This window comes from Mytilus edulis, chromosome 2 (genome assembly GCF_963676685.1).
Source record: "Mytilus edulis chromosome 2, xbMytEdul2.2, whole genome shotgun sequence".
NCBI lineage: Eukaryota > Metazoa > Mollusca > Bivalvia > Mytilida > Mytilidae > Mytilus > Mytilus edulis.
Window position 1 is genome coordinate 48,650,921 of NC_092345.1, and position 19,394 is coordinate 48,670,314.

General features: G+C 32.9%; 1 protein-coding gene across 5 annotated transcripts in view; it reads left to right on the plus strand.

Annotated features, from left to right (window-relative positions):
- LOC139512328 (F-box/LRR-repeat protein 6-like) overlaps positions 1 to 19,394 on the plus strand; it is a 188,685-nt gene that overhangs the window by 149,744 nt on the left and 19,547 nt on the right. The window contains exons 1-3 of one of the 5 annotated variants that reach the window (XM_071299852.1): positions 9,553 to 9,633; positions 14,566 to 14,722; positions 18,787 to 18,963. In XM_071299852.1, coding sequence (XP_071155953.1) covers positions 14,568 to 14,722; positions 18,787 to 18,963 — 332 coding nt within the window. In that variant the 5' untranslated portion in view covers positions 9,553 to 9,633; positions 14,566 to 14,567. Of the gene's footprint in view, positions 1 to 9,552; positions 9,730 to 14,563; positions 14,723 to 18,786; positions 18,964 to 19,394 lie in introns of those variants that run through there. The other 4 variants (XM_071299850.1, XM_071299851.1, XM_071299854.1 and 1 more) reach the window with 4 other exon arrangements.

A 19,394-nucleotide genomic window follows, 5' to 3' on the forward strand; every position in this document is an offset into this window, starting at 1 on the left:
TTTTTGGTGTCGCTTCTCTTCTTTCCAGAATAAATTAATCAACACGCCTCTGTGTCCTATAGGTACAGTGCATAGTCGCATTTGTCATCCATTCATATGATTATTCAGATTGAGTTATTTTAGGAGAAAAACGAGAAAAAAGGCATCCGGATATTGTCCCGTCATTGTACGAAATTTTAAGTCAGATTAGACTTCCGGTTTGCTTTTTTCTGTATACTTTGAACATACATATACTACGAATAAAGTGTATTTTCAGAATTTTATCTGCTATCATTTTCAAGTTTACTATCCACGGCGGTCACAGAGTTTATTAAATAGAGAGGGTCTGTATACTATATCAATGATCACCATGGATCGATTAGTAAACTTAGAATTGAAAGTAAATACGCTTCATTTATATAGTAATGAAAGTTCATAATATACAGATAAGCGCTAAAATTATTCATGTGAACCTTTGATACTTTTTCTGAAATTCTCCAGTCATTAAATCTTTTACAAAATTCATTGATTACAAAAAAAAAATTGAAGATGTGGTATGATTGCCATGTTAAGACAACTCTCCACAAGAGACCAAAATGACACAGATATTAAAACAACTATGGGTCACCGTACGGCCTTCAACAAAGAGCAAAGCCCATATCGCATACTCAGCTTCAAAAGGCCCGAAATGACAATGTAAAACAATGCAAACGAGAAAACTAGCGGCCTTATTTATGTACAAAAAATGAACGAAAAACAAATATGTAACGCATAAACAAACGACAACCACTGAATTACAGGCTCCTTACTTAAATAAATGTTCATAACATACTAAATGTATGTTCATATTGAAATTGATAGAAAACCAAAAATTGGGAACTTTGGAAATAAAGGTGGAGGGTAAAAAAACATTTTCCTGTCCCCAATAACCTATGACTTATGATACTTTTGCTGAAATTCTCCAGTCATTCTGTATTTTACAAAATTCTTCCAACAACACTTTACATACTTTAAACAACGCTTTGAATGCCCGCGATTTCGCGGGTGTGTTCTAGTTTACATTAAATGCAAGAAGTCTGAGCTTACTACAAATACAATATATAAATGCAACATACTCAAAAATATTATAAACAATACTAGTACCTGAAAGACAGACATTTTATGAACACCTGAAGATGTTTTTTTTTATAAATTTGGCGTATGGCAAGCTAAGGACACTAAATAATGAGTATGAACTGTGTCTCTAACATGACGCATCGGTCTGTGGTGCAACTATAGTGTTTCTCGTTTAATGAATTGAATTAAGGGAGCAAAATAGAGCGCATAACAAATTGTAAACAAAATACACGCATTATAAAAAAGCGAATAGGTACCAGGATTATAATTTAGTACGCCAGACGCGCGTTTTTCGTCTACATAAGACTCATCAGTGACGCTCATATCAAAATATTTATAAAGCCAAACAAGAACGAAGTTGAAGAGCATTGAGGATCCAAAATTCCCAAAAATTGTGCCAAATACGGCTAAGGTAATCTATTCCTGGGATTAGAAAATCCTTAGTTTTTTCGAAAAATTCAGTGTTTTGTAAACAGGAAATTTATAAAAAAAAAAAATGACCACATTATTGATATTCATGTCAACACCGAAGTGCTGACTACTGGGCTGGTGATACCCTCGGGGACGAAACGTCCACCAGCAGTGGCATCGACCTAGTGGTGTAAATAGTTATCAAAGGTACCAGGATTATAATTTAGTACGCCAGACGCGCGTTTCGTCTACATAAGACTCACCAGTGACGCTCAAATAAAATTATTCATAAAGCCAAACAAAAACGAAGTTGAAGTTGAAGAGCATTGAGGATCCAAAATTCCCAAAAATTGTTTATGTGAAAAATGTCCCATTTATTGTCAAAATATTGCGATTCGAAAATAAGATTGTACATTACCAAACTAACACACTCCACATATGCATAATATAAAAGACTTGATGTCTTCATATATAATATATAACTTGAACAAAAGAACGAATACACAACTGACTGATAGGTATATTTTTCATATATATTTAGCTTCCATATTTTTAGTTTCGACTGTATTTAATTATGTTAATTCAAGATACACTGTAACATTTCATGGTTCCATTTGTCTAAACATAATAGCTTCGAGTCTAGACAAGAAGAAACCTCCAATAGTGTCTTATGTTCATAATAATAAATTAACTGTTAACAAAACTTTGAAATGCTAAGGCTTTTCTACCTCAGGAATAGATAACCTAGCTGTATTTGGCAAAACTTTTAGGAATGTTTACTCCTCAATGCTCTTCAACTTCGTAATTTATTTGACCTTTTAAACATTTTTCGATTCGAGCGTCACTGACGAGTCTTTTGTAGACGAAACGCACCTCTGGCGTAAGTGTAAAATTTTAGTCCTGGTATCTATGATGAGTTTATTTATAACTTGACATCTACATGTAATGTTGGGCCCAAAATAACTGGTCAAATGCACAAAACCAATTTAAAACATACTGTACGTTATGTTTACTGTAATTTAGGAGTTGTTAGTGATTAAAAATACATTGTAACTCACAACTTCAAAATTACATCTATATGTAGAGCCTTTCTTGCGCAACGGGCATAGTGCAATGCGATTTGGTGATATTTTACATCTGAAGAATATTTTTTTATAAATTCATTTTTCTACTATTATAATGGTTATTTGATATAAGGGGGAATGAGGTTACCTTGTCATACTTCAATATGTATTAACAAAATGAATACTGTATTAAAATGTGGGTTACTGCAAGCTAAGGATGGTGAATAATGATTATGAACTGTATCTAACAAAGACGCATTTGTACTTTTCTTGTATAATGAATTGAATAAAGGGAGTAGAAAGGATCGCATAACATATTGTTATGATATATGACTCGTTTAACATTAACTGAGCTTATGCTCCCTCGTCTATATCGTATATAATTAGATACAGTCCATCAATGCAATACCAGCACACTTAAGGACGGATGGATTATTGATGGCACCACTGGTATATCTAAACTCCTCTCATTGTTGCCTGTTGATGGTCGTCGTGATAGACTATATCTCCCATAAATTATCTTTCACAATAAGTATACGTTTCCATGCTAATAATATTACAAAATCAGAAAAATTATAAAAATGTAAACTCTGCTTTCAAACGATAGTTTATACTGAAGCATTATTTGACCTTTAAAATTACAAAAAAAAATAAAGTTTATTTGAACCCATCAACAATATGTTTATATTATTTGTAGGAGAATATGATGTTATCACAACATTTACTCTTTAAAGCAAAAAATCATATGTGAGACACTTTGATGTCGTAAACATGTCGAAATTTACACTTTGTCATCACCTTGCCATTTTACACAAAAATGCAAAATTAGAAATAAGACTGGGTCTTAACCAAACCACACAATAAAGGTTTTAAATCAACATTTTGAGGAAAAAAATCTTTTAGAACAATACCTGTTTTGTGTCTTGATGGGTTTGTCTGATCTTTAAATGAGGCTTTGTTGGTAGTTTTCCCATTAAATGCAAGAAGTTTGAATCCCTAATACATAAACAATATAATAAAACAAAATTTAAAACTATCAATAATGATACCTGACAGACTGTGTTTATATGAATTATATTTATTTATTGATGAATATCTGACGAAAGTTTTTGATAAAAAAAAAAAGAAAGTTAAATCGTGTGCTATTTTTTTTTTTTTTTTTTTTTTTTTTTTTTTTTTAAATTTAAGGGACCGTAAGATGACCTAATCATACATTTTCCTTAATAAACAATGTAACCATATGGCAAGCTTAATGACCCTGATTAATCAGTATTAACTATGCCTAACAAAGACGCAGCAATATGTGCAGCAATTTGAACTCAATTTTAACTTGCTGATCACATTATAATTTAAAAAATGGGACTAGAATAAAGCAAACAGCAAATTGTAATAAAAAAACACACATAGTATGTGCGAAATGCTTACGTTTAATATGTCACTTCTTGTCAACATATTATAACTTTACCAAACTAACAAACTTCACAATCTAACGAGCCAAAACTATTGACGACGACATGACTTAATATAAGTCGTATCACCATAATAAAGTAACGAATACATACATAACTGATAGTTACTAGTATGTGTTTCATGTATATTTGGCTTCCATATTTTTTGGTTGCGAGCGTATCTGTTGAAATTTATACAAAAAACGCGTGCCCAGTAAACTTAAATCTGATTTTTGTTGTTGTCATATGTATACTTTAAAGGATCTTGTATATAGGAAGACTGTCACGCTGTCTCAAGGCTAAATATCCTCTGTAACAACGCTATGTGCCTGTTAATTGTCGGTTGCATTCTGTCCCTATTTCAAAAACATATCCTCTTTTTTCCACTTGCATTCTCAATGTGTTCCCCATCATCCATGCGTCCCTACGTTGCAGAGAATACTTATATGCTATATTTTAATTCTTCAATTGTACTTAATGAAAGAATTGTGAAATGTTGCACAATTTAGATCGAAGGCCTCACTGTGACTTTGAGATGAAGAACAGCAACAAAAAAGCTGTTCCTTTGTTTTTTGTGTGGGGGGGGTTTTTCTTGTGCTGTGAACGAACTGATTATGTGTTAGTCTTGTATTATTTTAAATTTAGTTTCTTGTGTACAATTTGGAAATTAGTATGGCGTTCATTATCACTGGACTAGTATATATTTGTTATGGGGTCAGCTGAAGGACGCCTCCGGGTGCGGGAATTTCTCGCTACATTGAAGACCTGTTGGTGACCCTCTGCTGTTGTTTTTCATTTGGTCGGGTTGTTGTCTCTTTGACACATTCCCCATTTCCATTCTCAATTTTACATATCCTTTTTTCCTATTAAAGTGATGTAGTTTGTTAACAGATAAAATTCAATTTTTAAGTTTTGCATTAAAAAGTTAGGCAATGACCCCGCTTGAAAATCTTATAGGTTCAATGTACCGAGTTATAATTTTAATTGCATACTAGTTAACATGACAGTCGTTCTTAAATGTTAGGACTTGGGTGTTGACATGTGAATAATGAATTTAAAAAAAAAATGAAAATAATTGAAAATAAATAAAACCAAGTAAACACATTAAAAACGACTAAATAATTGTTATAAACTCTTGGGAGATTTCAAGCTATTTATGTTATCAGCGTCAAACATAAATTTAATACCGAAAATAAATTAGATTAAACTATCTTCTCAAAATTGAGATCAACGAAGCCACATTTTCATCAGTTCCAATCCTACTTTTATTTAATTTACTTATTCAATAAATAAAATTATTTCTGTAAGAGAGAATTTCATCACAAGATGATAACGGACTCCGGGGAAACTGTACGACTTCCGTATGAAATTGCATCAAATGTTATAGAAACCACGATAAATGTTTTGTTTTAATGTGTTGGTAATAGACCGAAGTCTTTCTTAAAAGATTTTGCAGCAATTTTGTGTGAAAAGGGAAACGCATTCAAATGTTATTGCTTTCTTTGAAAGTGATTAATTCCAGTTGAAATAAATTGTATCTACAGAAAAAATTACAGAAAACCCATTACTTACAAGAGAAGGAGTTGAACTGAAAATAAAAGAAAACAAAACTGTATTCAACAGTGAGAAATAAGGAAGAAGAAACAGAAAACTAGAAGCGGAAAAAAACATACACGCCGACAATAGAGTATGGGTTTTTCTCGTTTTTGAAGTCCGTGCGATTGCCTATAATTGCTTACATCCACTTCAACTTTGATGGATAATTGTCTTATTGGCAATTTGGCAGCCGTACAGCATTTCCTTGTTTTAACATCGCCCATAGAACAGACATGCAGACAAAATCATAGTCAAATTTGATTAGAAAACTGAGGCACAAGGGGCGTTTGAGTTATATGTTAAGGTACTGTTCTTGTTGCTAGCAAAGTAATATCCTGAAAATATATATTCCACCTTCCAAATGCTTTACTATAGGTCTATTACAATATTTCGATAATTTCCACACACAAACATTTATTCAACCTCGATTATTTACCAAATGATATGTGCTCAATTTGGTCAAGCACATAAGCTTTCTCAATAGTTGGTTTTATGTCATAAACTTTAAACCTATTCCAGATAATATATTCTTTTACCATATTCAAGTCATACGGATGCGTACTATTCTTTTAAATATTGAAACCGTGAGTTATGTCTTAAACAGAATTGAGTTCGCGGTTTGTCTATTTTATTGTAGAAATTCACATGAAATGGCCTGAAATGTGCAACGGGTATTTGTATCTAAACATCTTTGATCGATTGCTTGTTGTAGCTTAACACCCAGTCGCATGTTTCTTGAATAATCAGGACGAGAACAAATTAATAATTATGATTCATCCAAAATTAAGGTAGCTTCTGTAGTATCGTTCATTGAACTGAAGGGTAGGAATTTTGACCTTGGAAACTTATCTATATATCAGATATACAGCCTTTTGTCGTCTACGTGAATTCAAAAAAATAAATAAGACTACTCAGTTTATGTTAGAAAAAAAAATATTTTAGCATGTATTCAAATAGATGACCATATCATAAACTTTCCCAAAAATATCCTAATTCTGACTGATTTCGGCAATTTTGTAGTATCTATCAACATCAAAAAAACATTCCGAGCAATTTTGTTTGTAGGCATAGGTTGAATATATATTTTTCAAATGTTGGCATAGCTTGAAGACACCATTTAAATTTGCGTACATGTTTTGTTATCTGTTCAAAAAGTAAAACAATCTTTCTACATGCAGGTACCTCTACACAAAAAATAGCTCACGTTGAAATAAGATATATTTAAGGAATGACTGTAATATTTTTTCTGTCTATGAAGAAATAACATAAAATATTTGGTGCACACTGAATAACGCGCGTAGCGGGTTATTTAACAGTGTGCACCACATTTTTTTTAATGTTATTTCGAATAGACAGAAAAAATATTACAGTCGTTTCTTATAATTTAATTCTAAATTCCATTTTAAACGAAAACCATGAAAAAAACGTTGATGACGTCACGGTCACATGACTAAATTATGTCTATGGTTTGATAACAAAATAACGTCAGCCAATCAGAAGACGCGTTACATTCAAAATTAAATTATTTTCAGTTAATTTGTTCCTTTAAAATAAAATTCCATGTTAGGATATCTATTCAGGTCTTAATAAAATTAAATTCTTCAGACTGTCGGGATCTGTCGATACCAATGCTGCCCTAAGCTGATTCTAATTTGTAAGAATATTTTTTTTGTACGAACATCCATTCTTGTTATCTGGAGAAGTATCAAATAATAAGATACGTTAGTTATTAAATTTATCAATTTATTATGAAACGTCAAAACAAAACAAAAAAAGATCAGACAAAAATCATCATTTTTGCTATTCTTCTCGTAGACGACTATTTTAACGAGTACTACATGCATGTGAAGCAGGGTCTATTTATTCCTTTTGGGCACTTTGTCTTCATTGTTACTCGATTCTAATGTTGTAGTTGTACCTGCTAATTTTGTAGTGACGTTTTACTTGAGGTTTATTTTTCAATCCCTTTAAGGCATGTTTCAATCAATCATAGTTTTACCTATCTGGCCTGTCACTGTTGATGATGATAGTTGCTAGCATTGCCTTTATGGCTGGGTCCGTTTTTGTTGTAAAATGTCTTTGTGGTGAGATTCATTCTTGTCGTTAACCAGGGTTGGGTTTTTTTGTGGGATAATTATATATTCTTTTCGTTAACCATTCTTACTGAATTAATTCCTGTGTTTTGTTCAAGTATCTAGAAACCATTCTTGTCTTCAGATCGATCTTTTGCGGAGACACTCAGTGTCACGGTGCTGAACGTTTTGTTCATCCGACATATTGTTACTCAAAATTAACCTTTTAGAATAGTTTAAGGTGGTATGGGAGTCTAAAATAAAAATGATAGAATTTGTTCATACTTTGCCAAAACGTACTATCTATAAAAGAGGGACGAAAGATACCAAAGGGACAGTCAAACTCATAAATCTAAAACAAACTGACAACGCCATGGCTAAAAATAAAAAAGACAAACAGAAAAACAATAGTACACACGACACAACATAGAAAACTAAAGAATAAACAACACGAACCCCACCAAAAACTAGGGGTGATCTCAGGTGCTCCGGAAGGGTAAGCAGATCCTGCTCCACATGTGGCACCCGTCGTGTTGCTTAAGTGATTACAAATCCGATAAATAGTCTAATTCGGTAGGTCATATTCATGAAAGGGAAGGGGATTGTAGTTACGACATAAGGAACATATCCGATATCATTTGTGAAACGGTTATTCCATAACGGTCAACCAACTCGTGATGGCGTCCGTAAAATTTACGAAGAGATGATTTCAACTTCACCATTTGGAACTCTTGGTTTAATAGCTTCCTTTATGTCGAAAAATATAATAAAAATGATAGGTCACCGCGCATTTTCTCAAGCTACAGGACGGGACAAAATGACACATTTTGTATGGATTATACAGGAAAAAAACACCATTTTGTGATTAAAAACTAAACAAAATGATAAAATTGTTAAATACTACAGGAAAAGATAGCTTTCAGACACTGCTTTGAGAATATCAAAAGAAAAGATAGGGTCACCGTACGTTTTTTTTTTTCGGCTAAAATACAAAATAGGAAAATTCCATGTAGAATCCTTCAGAAAATGCACTGTTTTAGAGTTACCTCCCCTTAAAATGCCAATTTAAAAAAAAACTAAAAACAACCAAAAATAGTTAACAATTGCAAATATATTAATATTTATAAGTTATATTCTTATAAATTAGTTCTTATAAATGAAAATTGACATTAAATATCTGCATTCCTGCATCAAAGTTTGACAACTTGATGGAAAATCTAGACCTTTGGTTCTCTGTTTTTTACGATCCAAGATGGAGGAAGACACCTATTCCACCTTATATTATTTAATTACAGATAAAAAGACTTCAATAAATAAATACTAGTACTTCAATAAAAAAAAATACTTCAATAAATAAATACTAGTACTTCAATAAAAAAAAATACTTCAATAAAAAAATAATTCAATAAAAAAAATTCAATAAAAGAAAATGTCAAACATTTCATCTGAATGTTCAAAGTTTTCCAAAAAGGTATATTGGTGAAAATTCCATACTGTTGTTATAGGCTAGCAAAGCATTATGATACTATATAGTATTATGAAGGGCAATATTTATTTACAATATCAAAACATATATACATAAGTGTATATATATGTTTCTGGCTATATCAAGGATTTGTTAGAATACAAATCCTAGGTTATAATTATCAAGAGGGGATTTATGATACAAATCTATCATTTGGTGGATCTCCCTTTAAAATGCTCTAAATAAATCTCGGACTATTAGTATTGTAGTTAGTATAATAGTCCCAGAAATAAATGCAATAGTTCTTGTTTTTTTGATACACGTTTCAATTTGTGTTTGCTATATATATCAGAAAAAAAATCTGAAAAAAGCGCGATAACCGTTGTGAATATTGCGGAAATACGTCACAAAGTAACCGTGATTGGTCAAATATTACTTTCCATGTTGCAAATATTTGAAAACGTTTGAATACAGATGAAACGGTATATTATTTTCGTTTAAAACTGATAATCCTATTTTAACACAGATGTCAACAATATTTCACAACAAAAATTGAGAGCAAATTGAATGAAAAGCAGGTAAATAGCAGTATGGTGGATTTGATTTAATTTTAAAGAGAAACATCATTTTGAAAACACTCTTTTTAAAATTATTCATGTTCATGATGTTGAGGTCTCTCATTCTACACATGAACAGCAGGAAACACTCAACACAAGGGTTCTTTATTTTTGCTGCCAAGTATATTTCCTACTTTGTCGTGTCAAAAGCATCTTGAGCCTCTCTACATAGAACCGCCAACCATAAACAACCCCTCCCCCCTTCATCTATTTTGTTTATTAGTTGTTACTGGCTTTGAACTAGCTGTCAGATAACAGTGAGTACTCTCAGATCTGTTCGTAGTGTCTTTTTGTTGTCATCTTGTACAAGTACCCGGCCACGTCCACTTGTATTTTTGTCCATCTAATGATTTAAGCCTTTTTCAACTAATTTTTTATAGTTCGTTGTGAACTTCGTTCTTATGTTGTACTGTTATACCACTGTCCCAGGTTAGGGGAGGGTTGGGATCCTGCTAACATGTTTAACCCCGCCAAATTATTTAAGTATGTGCCTGTAATTCAGTGGTTGTCATTTGTTTATGTGTTACATCAATGTACATATTTGTTTTTCATTAATTTTTTTTATATAAATAAGGCCGTTAGTTTTCTCGTTTGAATTGTTATACCTTGTCATATTTTATAGCTGACTATGCGGTATGGGCTTTGCTCATTTTTGATGGCCTTACGGTGACCTATAGTTGTTAATGTCTGTGTCATTTTGGTCTCTTGTGGACAGTTGTCTCATTGGCAATCATACCACATTATAAGTCATGTACAATTCAGTATACTTATGATCAATCATAGTCGTAAGTTTTTTTGTGGAACTAACTCCTGGGTTGTAGTAACGCACACCACCAAGTCCTCTAGATGGTTTCAATCTACTGTACTGCAGTGCGAACAAAGATGGAGTTTTTGAACTGGTCCGTCTTACTGTGGGGAACTATTTTTATGCCCCACCTACGATACACCTACGATAGTAGGGGGGCATTATGTTTTCTGGTCTGTGCGTCCGTTCATCTGTTCATCCGTCCGTCCGTCTGTCCCGCTTCAGGTTAAAGTTTTTGGTCAAGGTAGTTTTTGATGAAGTTGAAGTCCAATCGACTTCAAACTTGGTACACATGTTCGCTATGATATGATCTTTCTAATTTTAATGCCAAATTAGAGTATTTACCCCAATGTCACGGTCCACTGAACATGGAAAATGATAGTGCGAGTGGGGCATTCGTGTACTGGGGACACATTCTTGTTAATCTTAGTTTCTTGTGTATAATTCTGAGATTAGTATGACATCCACTATCACTGAACTAGTATACATATTTGTTTAGGGGCAAGTTGAAGGACACCTCCAGGTGCAGGAGTTTCTTGCTACATTGAAGACCAATTGGGAGTCTTTGGCTGTTGTCTGCTCTATGGTCAGGTTGTTGTCGCTTTGACACATTTCCCATTTCCTTTCTCAATTTTATTTTATGACCACTCGTTTGTTGTTACAAACTTGTTGGTCTATAATGTTCTTAGTTACAAAGTTATTGTATGTTGTTGCTCTTATTTGTTGTTTGGGTCTGTGAAATTTTATAAGATCTTCTAGAGGAAGCGCTGGTATCTTCCCCTCAACCACTTTAAAAAAGAAAATCAGTCGTCATCTTGATTGAAGTGACTGAAGCTGAAGTTCTGATAGCATTTTTGTCATGTACATATAATTGATCCGTACTCCATAATAGATCTTACGAGTCTTATATATATACTGTTTTCCAGCATTCCCTAGGACAATGTAGTAGGTTTCACCTAACAGTCAAGGGTCTAACTTAAAAGAGTTGTTAGAGAAAAATAACATACATGTTGTTATTGTGGGCTAAAATATCAAAAAACTATGATAACCATGATAACATATGTATGTTACATGTTTCAAAGGGAAAATATACAACCTTTCTTATGTTAAATTTTTCTCTATTTCTATTGATATTATAATTTTCTTTATGTATACTAATCTTTGTCAAGATATATAACAGCTCATAGTTTACCAATCATGCATAGCACACCTACATGTATGTTATTACAGAAAATATATTCCTGCAATGTATTATGACCAAAGGGTGTTATTAAAGCTTCTCTATATCTCTTTTAACCCTTTCCTTCATTGAATTTTTTTTCTTCACATACTTGATTCGCATAAGGATTTTTTTCAATAAAAAAAATCATCAGGTTTAAAGTATTTATGCATTGTGAAAACGAATATTTCATCAATGAAATTCAAGTCAGATATTCTCATAAATATTCTTTTCATATTGGATACAAACTGTTTAAAGTCTGATGCAGACATTTTGTAGTCAAAGCATTTCAACTGAGGTACTACACAGGCGTCAAAAGGCGTCATTATGGAGTAAAGGGGGTGGCGTCAAAAAGCTTCATTATGGAGGAAAGGGTAATAGGCTTTGCTCTGGCTTGCATAACAATTTATTTCAATTCATAGTAAGAAATGAGGTTCAGAGCTTGTAATGAGGCACTGCGCAATATTCCAAGTGTCTCATTTACTCTCATATAGTAAGTTACATGCTTGTAATAACTAAGCCTTGTTATTATAGCTTATTTTGCCCATAAAGGCCTTGTGTGATTGATTTACCATGGTTGGTCAGAATTGTATTAATGGAATTAGAAAATTTGTTATGAAGGTAATATATTAAACTACTGCGCAAGTGCCCATTAAAGATAAAATAATTATGATATATTTAACTAATAACAAACATATGTTATTACAGATTAAGGAAAAAAGAGTAGACAACTCTTGAAAGTGTCTGTAATAACACATGCATGTTATTTTTCTCTGATAACATATTTCAGTTAGACCCTTGACTGCCTAAAGAAGCCTAGTATGGAAAGGGATATACATTGTAAAAGTAATATTGTAAAAAATACTGCTCTGAGATTGTTAAAAAAATGAATATTACTCATGTTACTAATGTTATGATAATTGATAAATACCATAAACATGATAAAGATTCGCTCAAATAATTATATATACAAACAAGACAATGGCACCCAAAAAAAATGAAAGTAAATAAGGCTAAGCATTTCTTATGCCACTGCCAGAAAATATGACAGCTACATGTAATTATCGTCAGATGTCCAACATTGACATACATGATATAATTCGATATATGACGTCACACCAACATGATTGACCATACCATTTTTTGAATATAATCCTATTCAATCTTTGGCTTTTTATTTGAAAAAGATACAGCAATGAGGAGAAACTTGTATAAATTAAAGCGTGGACATACTTGTCCCTCTGGCACAGTTGGTGTTGACACATGTGTCCCTCCAGCAGCAAGAGGGTAAGTCTAGTAACAGGCTATTATTTGAACTAGGAATTATTTTTAATTATGGAATTTGCTTGATTTCTTATTATTGAAATTTTCAATAAATTCCATGTTTATTCTGTACTGAAATGTTCTGTGCTGCGCACAACATTTTCTATTACAAAGAAAATAGTATTTTTCAATAGAATGTACTGTGCCGCGCACAACACTATCTAACCGAAATACATTGTATGGAAAGTGTTATTAACCGCTCAAAAGATCATAATACCAAATATTACATGGAATTTATCAAAAATTTTAAACACAAGAAATTATGCAAACTCCATAATTAAAAATAATTCCAAGTTCAAATAATAGCCTGTTTAGTATGTATATATACAAAGTATGATACTTGATCATTCTTATTACATTTGTTACATATATCTGCCGCATTAAGGATGTACTTAGGTGAGGTTAGGTAAAAATTAAGAAATTAAGAAATTAATATTGATACTATAAGCTGGTAGAGCATCAATTCTTACGTAATTAAACCAAATGCCATTTTAAAAAAGGGGGGTCGGACCATGAACTCGTTTTCAAGTTAAATCAGTTGGAATGCTAAAAATTAGTCGAAAACTGCATCTTTTCCCGATAAGTCACCGTTTGACGTCGCGAAAATAACAATTTACGTTAGCAACTGTAACTGTATCTTATGCCCTTAAGGCTGTTCGCATGTCATGTTTTGGGATTTTTGTCAGATTTTCAGAATCCTCTGGTTTTATCCATTAGAATGCCTCACAAAATTTGGCCCATTAACCCCCATTTTCTTTTTATTAATCTTTTACATGTATTATTATAAACCATCTTTAAAAGTCTTATAAAATCTTTGTTATTTTGAAATAGTTTTTGAGAATTTAAACTTGTCAATGATAAAGCTATGAAAAATCAAGAGAGAACATTTTCCCTCAAAAATGTCAATGGTAAATATCTTGAAAACAAGCACATTGACCATGTTGACATATATATTTGTTTTGCTTTTTTGGTTCCTTTATTTATCCCCTATCAATATATACTAGTGTTATGAAAAGCTTGTTATTTCATGTATTTTGAAACTGAGTTGCTAACTTCCTTAAACACTGATTACATTTGTAATTATCTCTCTATCTCTTAACTGTATTTGGGGACTTGTTGGCAGAGTGGTCTTAGTAGTTACTACTGTTATCACTAGCCAGTCAACACTGGTTGTGAGTTCGAACCCAGCTCTTGCAGGTGCACTCGTCTCCAATCTTAAATTACTAGGAATGTCAGTTTTCCTATCAAAGGTTGGTGGTTTTCCCCAGGCTCTCTGGCTTTCTCGGCTATAAAAAAACTGACCGCCACGAATAGATAAAAATGGTGTGAAAACGCCAAAAAATCAATGAAAATCACTCTTAACTGTAGTAAATATAGTGACAGTTATGTTAATTTCAAAGTTCATTAGGTGCTGTAGGTTTTACTAAATAAAATGATTTTTACTCCACAGGAATGCCCAGACAAAAGCGTGGCATACTTGGTGTGAAAAAAGATCCCAAAAACCAGATCTTGTATTTTGGTAATAATGGAGAAGAATGGCCTTCTGATGATTCAGAGGATTCTGATTATCTCCCTTCTGACTTAGAAGATGATCAGCCTGCCTCTTTGTGAGTGGAAAATTAAGCTAACAAATTTGCCATTTCAGAATCTAATGCATCCTGGGTAATATTTTCAAAAGTGTACACCAAAACATCTTGATTGGTTAGAAATGTCATAAACAATGGGAATTCAACCAATGACGTAATGTTATTTTCATTCTAGGGTACAAACAATGAAATTACCCATGATCCTTTAGATTCTCAAAAGGTGAATTATCATGATCAGTAGACACCAAACAAAAATAATAAATTAAAATAAATCATGTGTATAAAAATAAGAATATGTGGTATGTTTGCCAATGAGACAATACCTCATAAGAAACCAACTAATGTAGAAGTAACCAAATAAAGGTTACTGCCTGTAGCATTTAACTATTCTGAACAATGATGAGCAGAAACCATACATTTTGTAGCAAGATATAAACATGATAAAAGGCTCAAATATAACAAATGTAAAACAATTAAATCAAGAAATCTTTTCAACAGAAACAGCAAATACATATACATCATGTACATTGTACATGTAAATGTATATTATGGTAAATACCAACAAACGACTACTACTGAATTACAGGCTCCTGACTTATGACAGGTCGTGGCACATACATGTATAAGACCGTTGGTTTTCCTGTTTGATTTGTTTTACACTAGTAATTTTGGGGCCCTTTAGGTAGCAATAAACAGTTAGGAAAAAATATTAAAATTTGCCCTTATAAATTTTACCATCCCCTTTTCATTGCTTTCTTGCAATATCAATCTTACTGTTTGTGTCATATATGGGCATATGTATGTAATCAGAATCTTCCATAGATTTTATATCCAGTATATAAAATGGTAAAATATAATTTCTTTTGGGTGTATCCATGGCAACAATCTGCATTTATTTGTTATAAAATATTGCAAAAAGGGGGGGAAAGATGTCACATATTTCCCCAAAATTTGGCTAAAAGTAGAATTTCAATCGCTTGAAGTAATACCTTTTCTGAAACTGTGTACATATATCATTCAGCAAATCCAAGGAAAATCATATGTCTTTCATCTCATTTTTTTGTAAAATTGCGTCAAAAACTTCGTGTAGAAAAAAGTGTTTGTAAACATTACATTAATTTCTGGACCGATGGCTGGTCTAGCTATGAAAATACGGATTGTCAAACAGAAAACAGCCCATAAAACATGTAAAATATAATCTTGATGCACTTGTAAACCACCTTTGAAGGCTAAATTAGCACTCAGCTGTCTAAAAATGAATTTTATTACACAATAACTTTCCTATTTGAAAAATCCACAGGGGCCAAAATGCGAAACTAAACTCCTAACTGTGTATTGCTACCTTATAGCTTGTTGTTCGGTGTGAGCCAAGGCTCCGTGTTAAAGGCTGTACATTAACCTATAATGGTTTACTTTTATAAATTGTTATTTCGATGGAGAGTTGTCTCATTGGCACTCATACCACATCTTCCTTTATCTATAAAAATGTACGTAGTCTGGTTTTTTAGCTCACCTGGCCCGAAGGGCCAAGTGAGCTTTTCTCATCACTTGGCGTCCGGCGTCCGGCGTCGTCCGGCGTCCGGCGTCGTCCGGCGTCGTTAACTTTTACAAAAATCTTCTCCTCTGAAACTGTTGGGCCAAATTAATCCAAACTTGGCCATAATCATCCTTGGGGTATCTAGTTTAGAAATTGTGTGGCGTGACCCCGCCAACCAACCAAGATGGCCGCCACGGCTAAAAATAGAACATAGGGGTAAAATGCAGTTTTTGGCTTATAACTCAAAAACCAAAGCATTTAGAGCAAATCTGACAAGGGGTAAAAATGTTCATCAGGTCAAGATCTATCTGCCCTGAAATTTTCAGATGAATCAGACAACCTGTTGTTGGATTGCTGCCCCTAAATTGGTAATTTTAAGGAAATTTTGCTGTTTTTGGTTATTATCTTGAATATTATTATAGATAGAGATAAACTGCAAACAGCAATAATGTTCAGCAAAGTAAGATTTACAAATAAGTTAACATGACGGAAATGGTCAAATGACCCCTTTAAGAGTTATTGCCCTTTATAGTCAATTTTTAACCATTTTTTGTAGATCTTAGTTATCTTTTACAAAAATCTTCTCCTCTGAAACTGCTGGGCCAAATTAATCCAAACTTCGCCATAATCATCATTGGGGTATCTAGTTTAGAAATTGTGTGGCGTGACCCCGCCAACCAACCAAGATGGCCGCCACGGCTAAAAATAGAACATAGGGGTAAAATGCAGTTTTTGGCTTATAACTCAAAAACCAAAGCATTTAGAGCAAATCTGACAGGGGTAAAAATGTTCATCAGGTCAAGATCTATCTGCCCTGAATTTTTCAGGTGAATCGGACAACCTGTTGTTGGGTTGCTGCCCCTAAATTGGTAATTTTAAGGAAATTTTCCCGTTTTTGGTTATTATCTTGAATATTATTATAGATAGAGATAAACTGTAAACAGCAATAATGTTCAGCAAAGTAAGATTTACAAATAAGTTAACATGACCGAAATGGTCAGTTGACCCCTTTAGGAGTTATTTCCCTTTATAGTCAATTTTTAACAATTTTTTGTAAATCTTAGTTATCTTTTACCAAAATCTTCTCCTCTGATAATACGTGGCCAAATTGAACCAAACTTGGCCACAATCATCATTTGGGTATTTAGTTTTAAAAATGTGTGGCGTGACCGGGTCAACTTACCATGATGGCCGCCATGGCTAAAAGTAGAACATAGGGGTAAAATTCAGTTTTTGGCTTATAACTCAAAAACCAAAGCATTTAGAGCAAATCTGACATGGGGTAAATGTTCATCAGGTCCAGATCTATCTGCCCTGAATTTTTCAGGTGAATCGGACAACCTGTTGTTGGGTTTTACAAAAATCTTCTCTGAAACTACTAAGCCAAGTTAATTATAGATAGAGATAATTGTAAGCAGTTAGAATGTTCAGTAAAGTAAGATGAACAAACACATCACCATCACCAAAACACAATTTTGTCATGAATCCATCTACGTCCTTTGTTTAATATTCACAAAAACCAAGGTGAGCGACACAGGCTCTTTAGAGCCTCTAGTTTTAAATATAAAGGAAGATATTTCTGTGATAGAATTTTTTTATTCTTTACCAATCAAGTGCATGCTAGTTTCATTCTTTTCTTGTGTCATTCTGCAAGGTACAAGTGTTTTAGCTTAATAATAAAGACCTTAAGGATGTACATGTACTTAGGTGAGGTTTTGGAATTTGTGTCAAATTTTCGGAATCCTTGGTGTTTTCCATACAAAACAAGGTAAAATATTTTGCCCCATAACACCCATTTATTTTTTCATATAAGACAAAATAGCTCATGAAAGGTCATTTACCAAAATTTTAAAAGATTCTTAATTTTATTTCTTCTGTTTTGGGACCCAAATAATACCAATGCAATCATATGGTAAAAGTCTGAGTCAGCCTTTTTCCGCCTTATTTTAAATCTCAAATATCTGAAAAGGAGGTCCATGACCTATCAATATTTTTAGCTTATTTTTATCCTTGAAAAATGCTCTACCACCTTATACATGTAGTATCAATTTTAAATTCTTGATTTATTAATTTTCACTTCACTTCACCTAAGTACATCCTTAAGCTTTTAACAATTATTCAGATGAACATAATGACTAGACTATGGAAACAATAATACAGCTATTCCTTTGATGTAATCAGCATGAATATTACTGAACCAGCATGGCCAGTATTTCACATGCAGTATTTTTTTTCGTAAATACACATGTACATACAGAGTATTTTACATAAAACACATACCAGTAATTTATATAAAATGCTTTAAATAATGTATGTAAAATTGATCCTTGAACATGTTGAAATGGGTTATATGTCATAGAGACAACATCATAGACCTGACCAAAGAGCAGTCTAAATGAGACGAAGGCATTTCTAGTATTTAGTTTTTGACAGTGTTCTCCGCAGGCCGTTTCAGCGTCGCGGTTAATTTCTAATATAAAAACCTTGCAATAATTTACAATTTACAGTAGATATATGTTTCTATGGGAATACCTAAATATTATTTTAGGAAGAGAAAAAAGAAGCAAGGTAAAGGAAAAACAAAAAAACAAGTTAAAAAAGAAGACAGTGCAAAAAGTAACAGTTTAGATATTTGTGTGGATTTACCTCCCCTGCCTACAGAAATTTGGTTGAAGATTTTTCAGGATGTTGTATCAGTTACAGGTCCACTGCCATTTCTATGCAGGTAACATCTCTTTGCTGTTAGTATTTGTTTACATGCCTGGCTCTAATACTTTCCACTGGGAGGTATATGAGCCATGTATTACAGTTGTTCCCAAGGCTTTGAGAAGACAACTGGAAATTTGGACAAAACCTTTCAGAAATACTGCAAAAGGTCATTTATCCCAGTAATGATTATCACTGGAATGAACCAAAACAATTTTTACAGGACTTTTGCCCAATGTCCAGTGACCTTTGAAATGTCTTGTATTAGTATTTGGTTTCACTGCAAAATACAAAATGTAACTAATACAAACATCCATCAAAATTTGTAATTATCATAAGCTGATCCAGGGGGGCCTGCCCCCTCCCTCCCCTCTTTTGTGGGTAAAATTTGGTTGTCTAAAAGGGAATCACTGAAGCATGACTGTAGAGGGCCCTCTCTTATGACAGTCT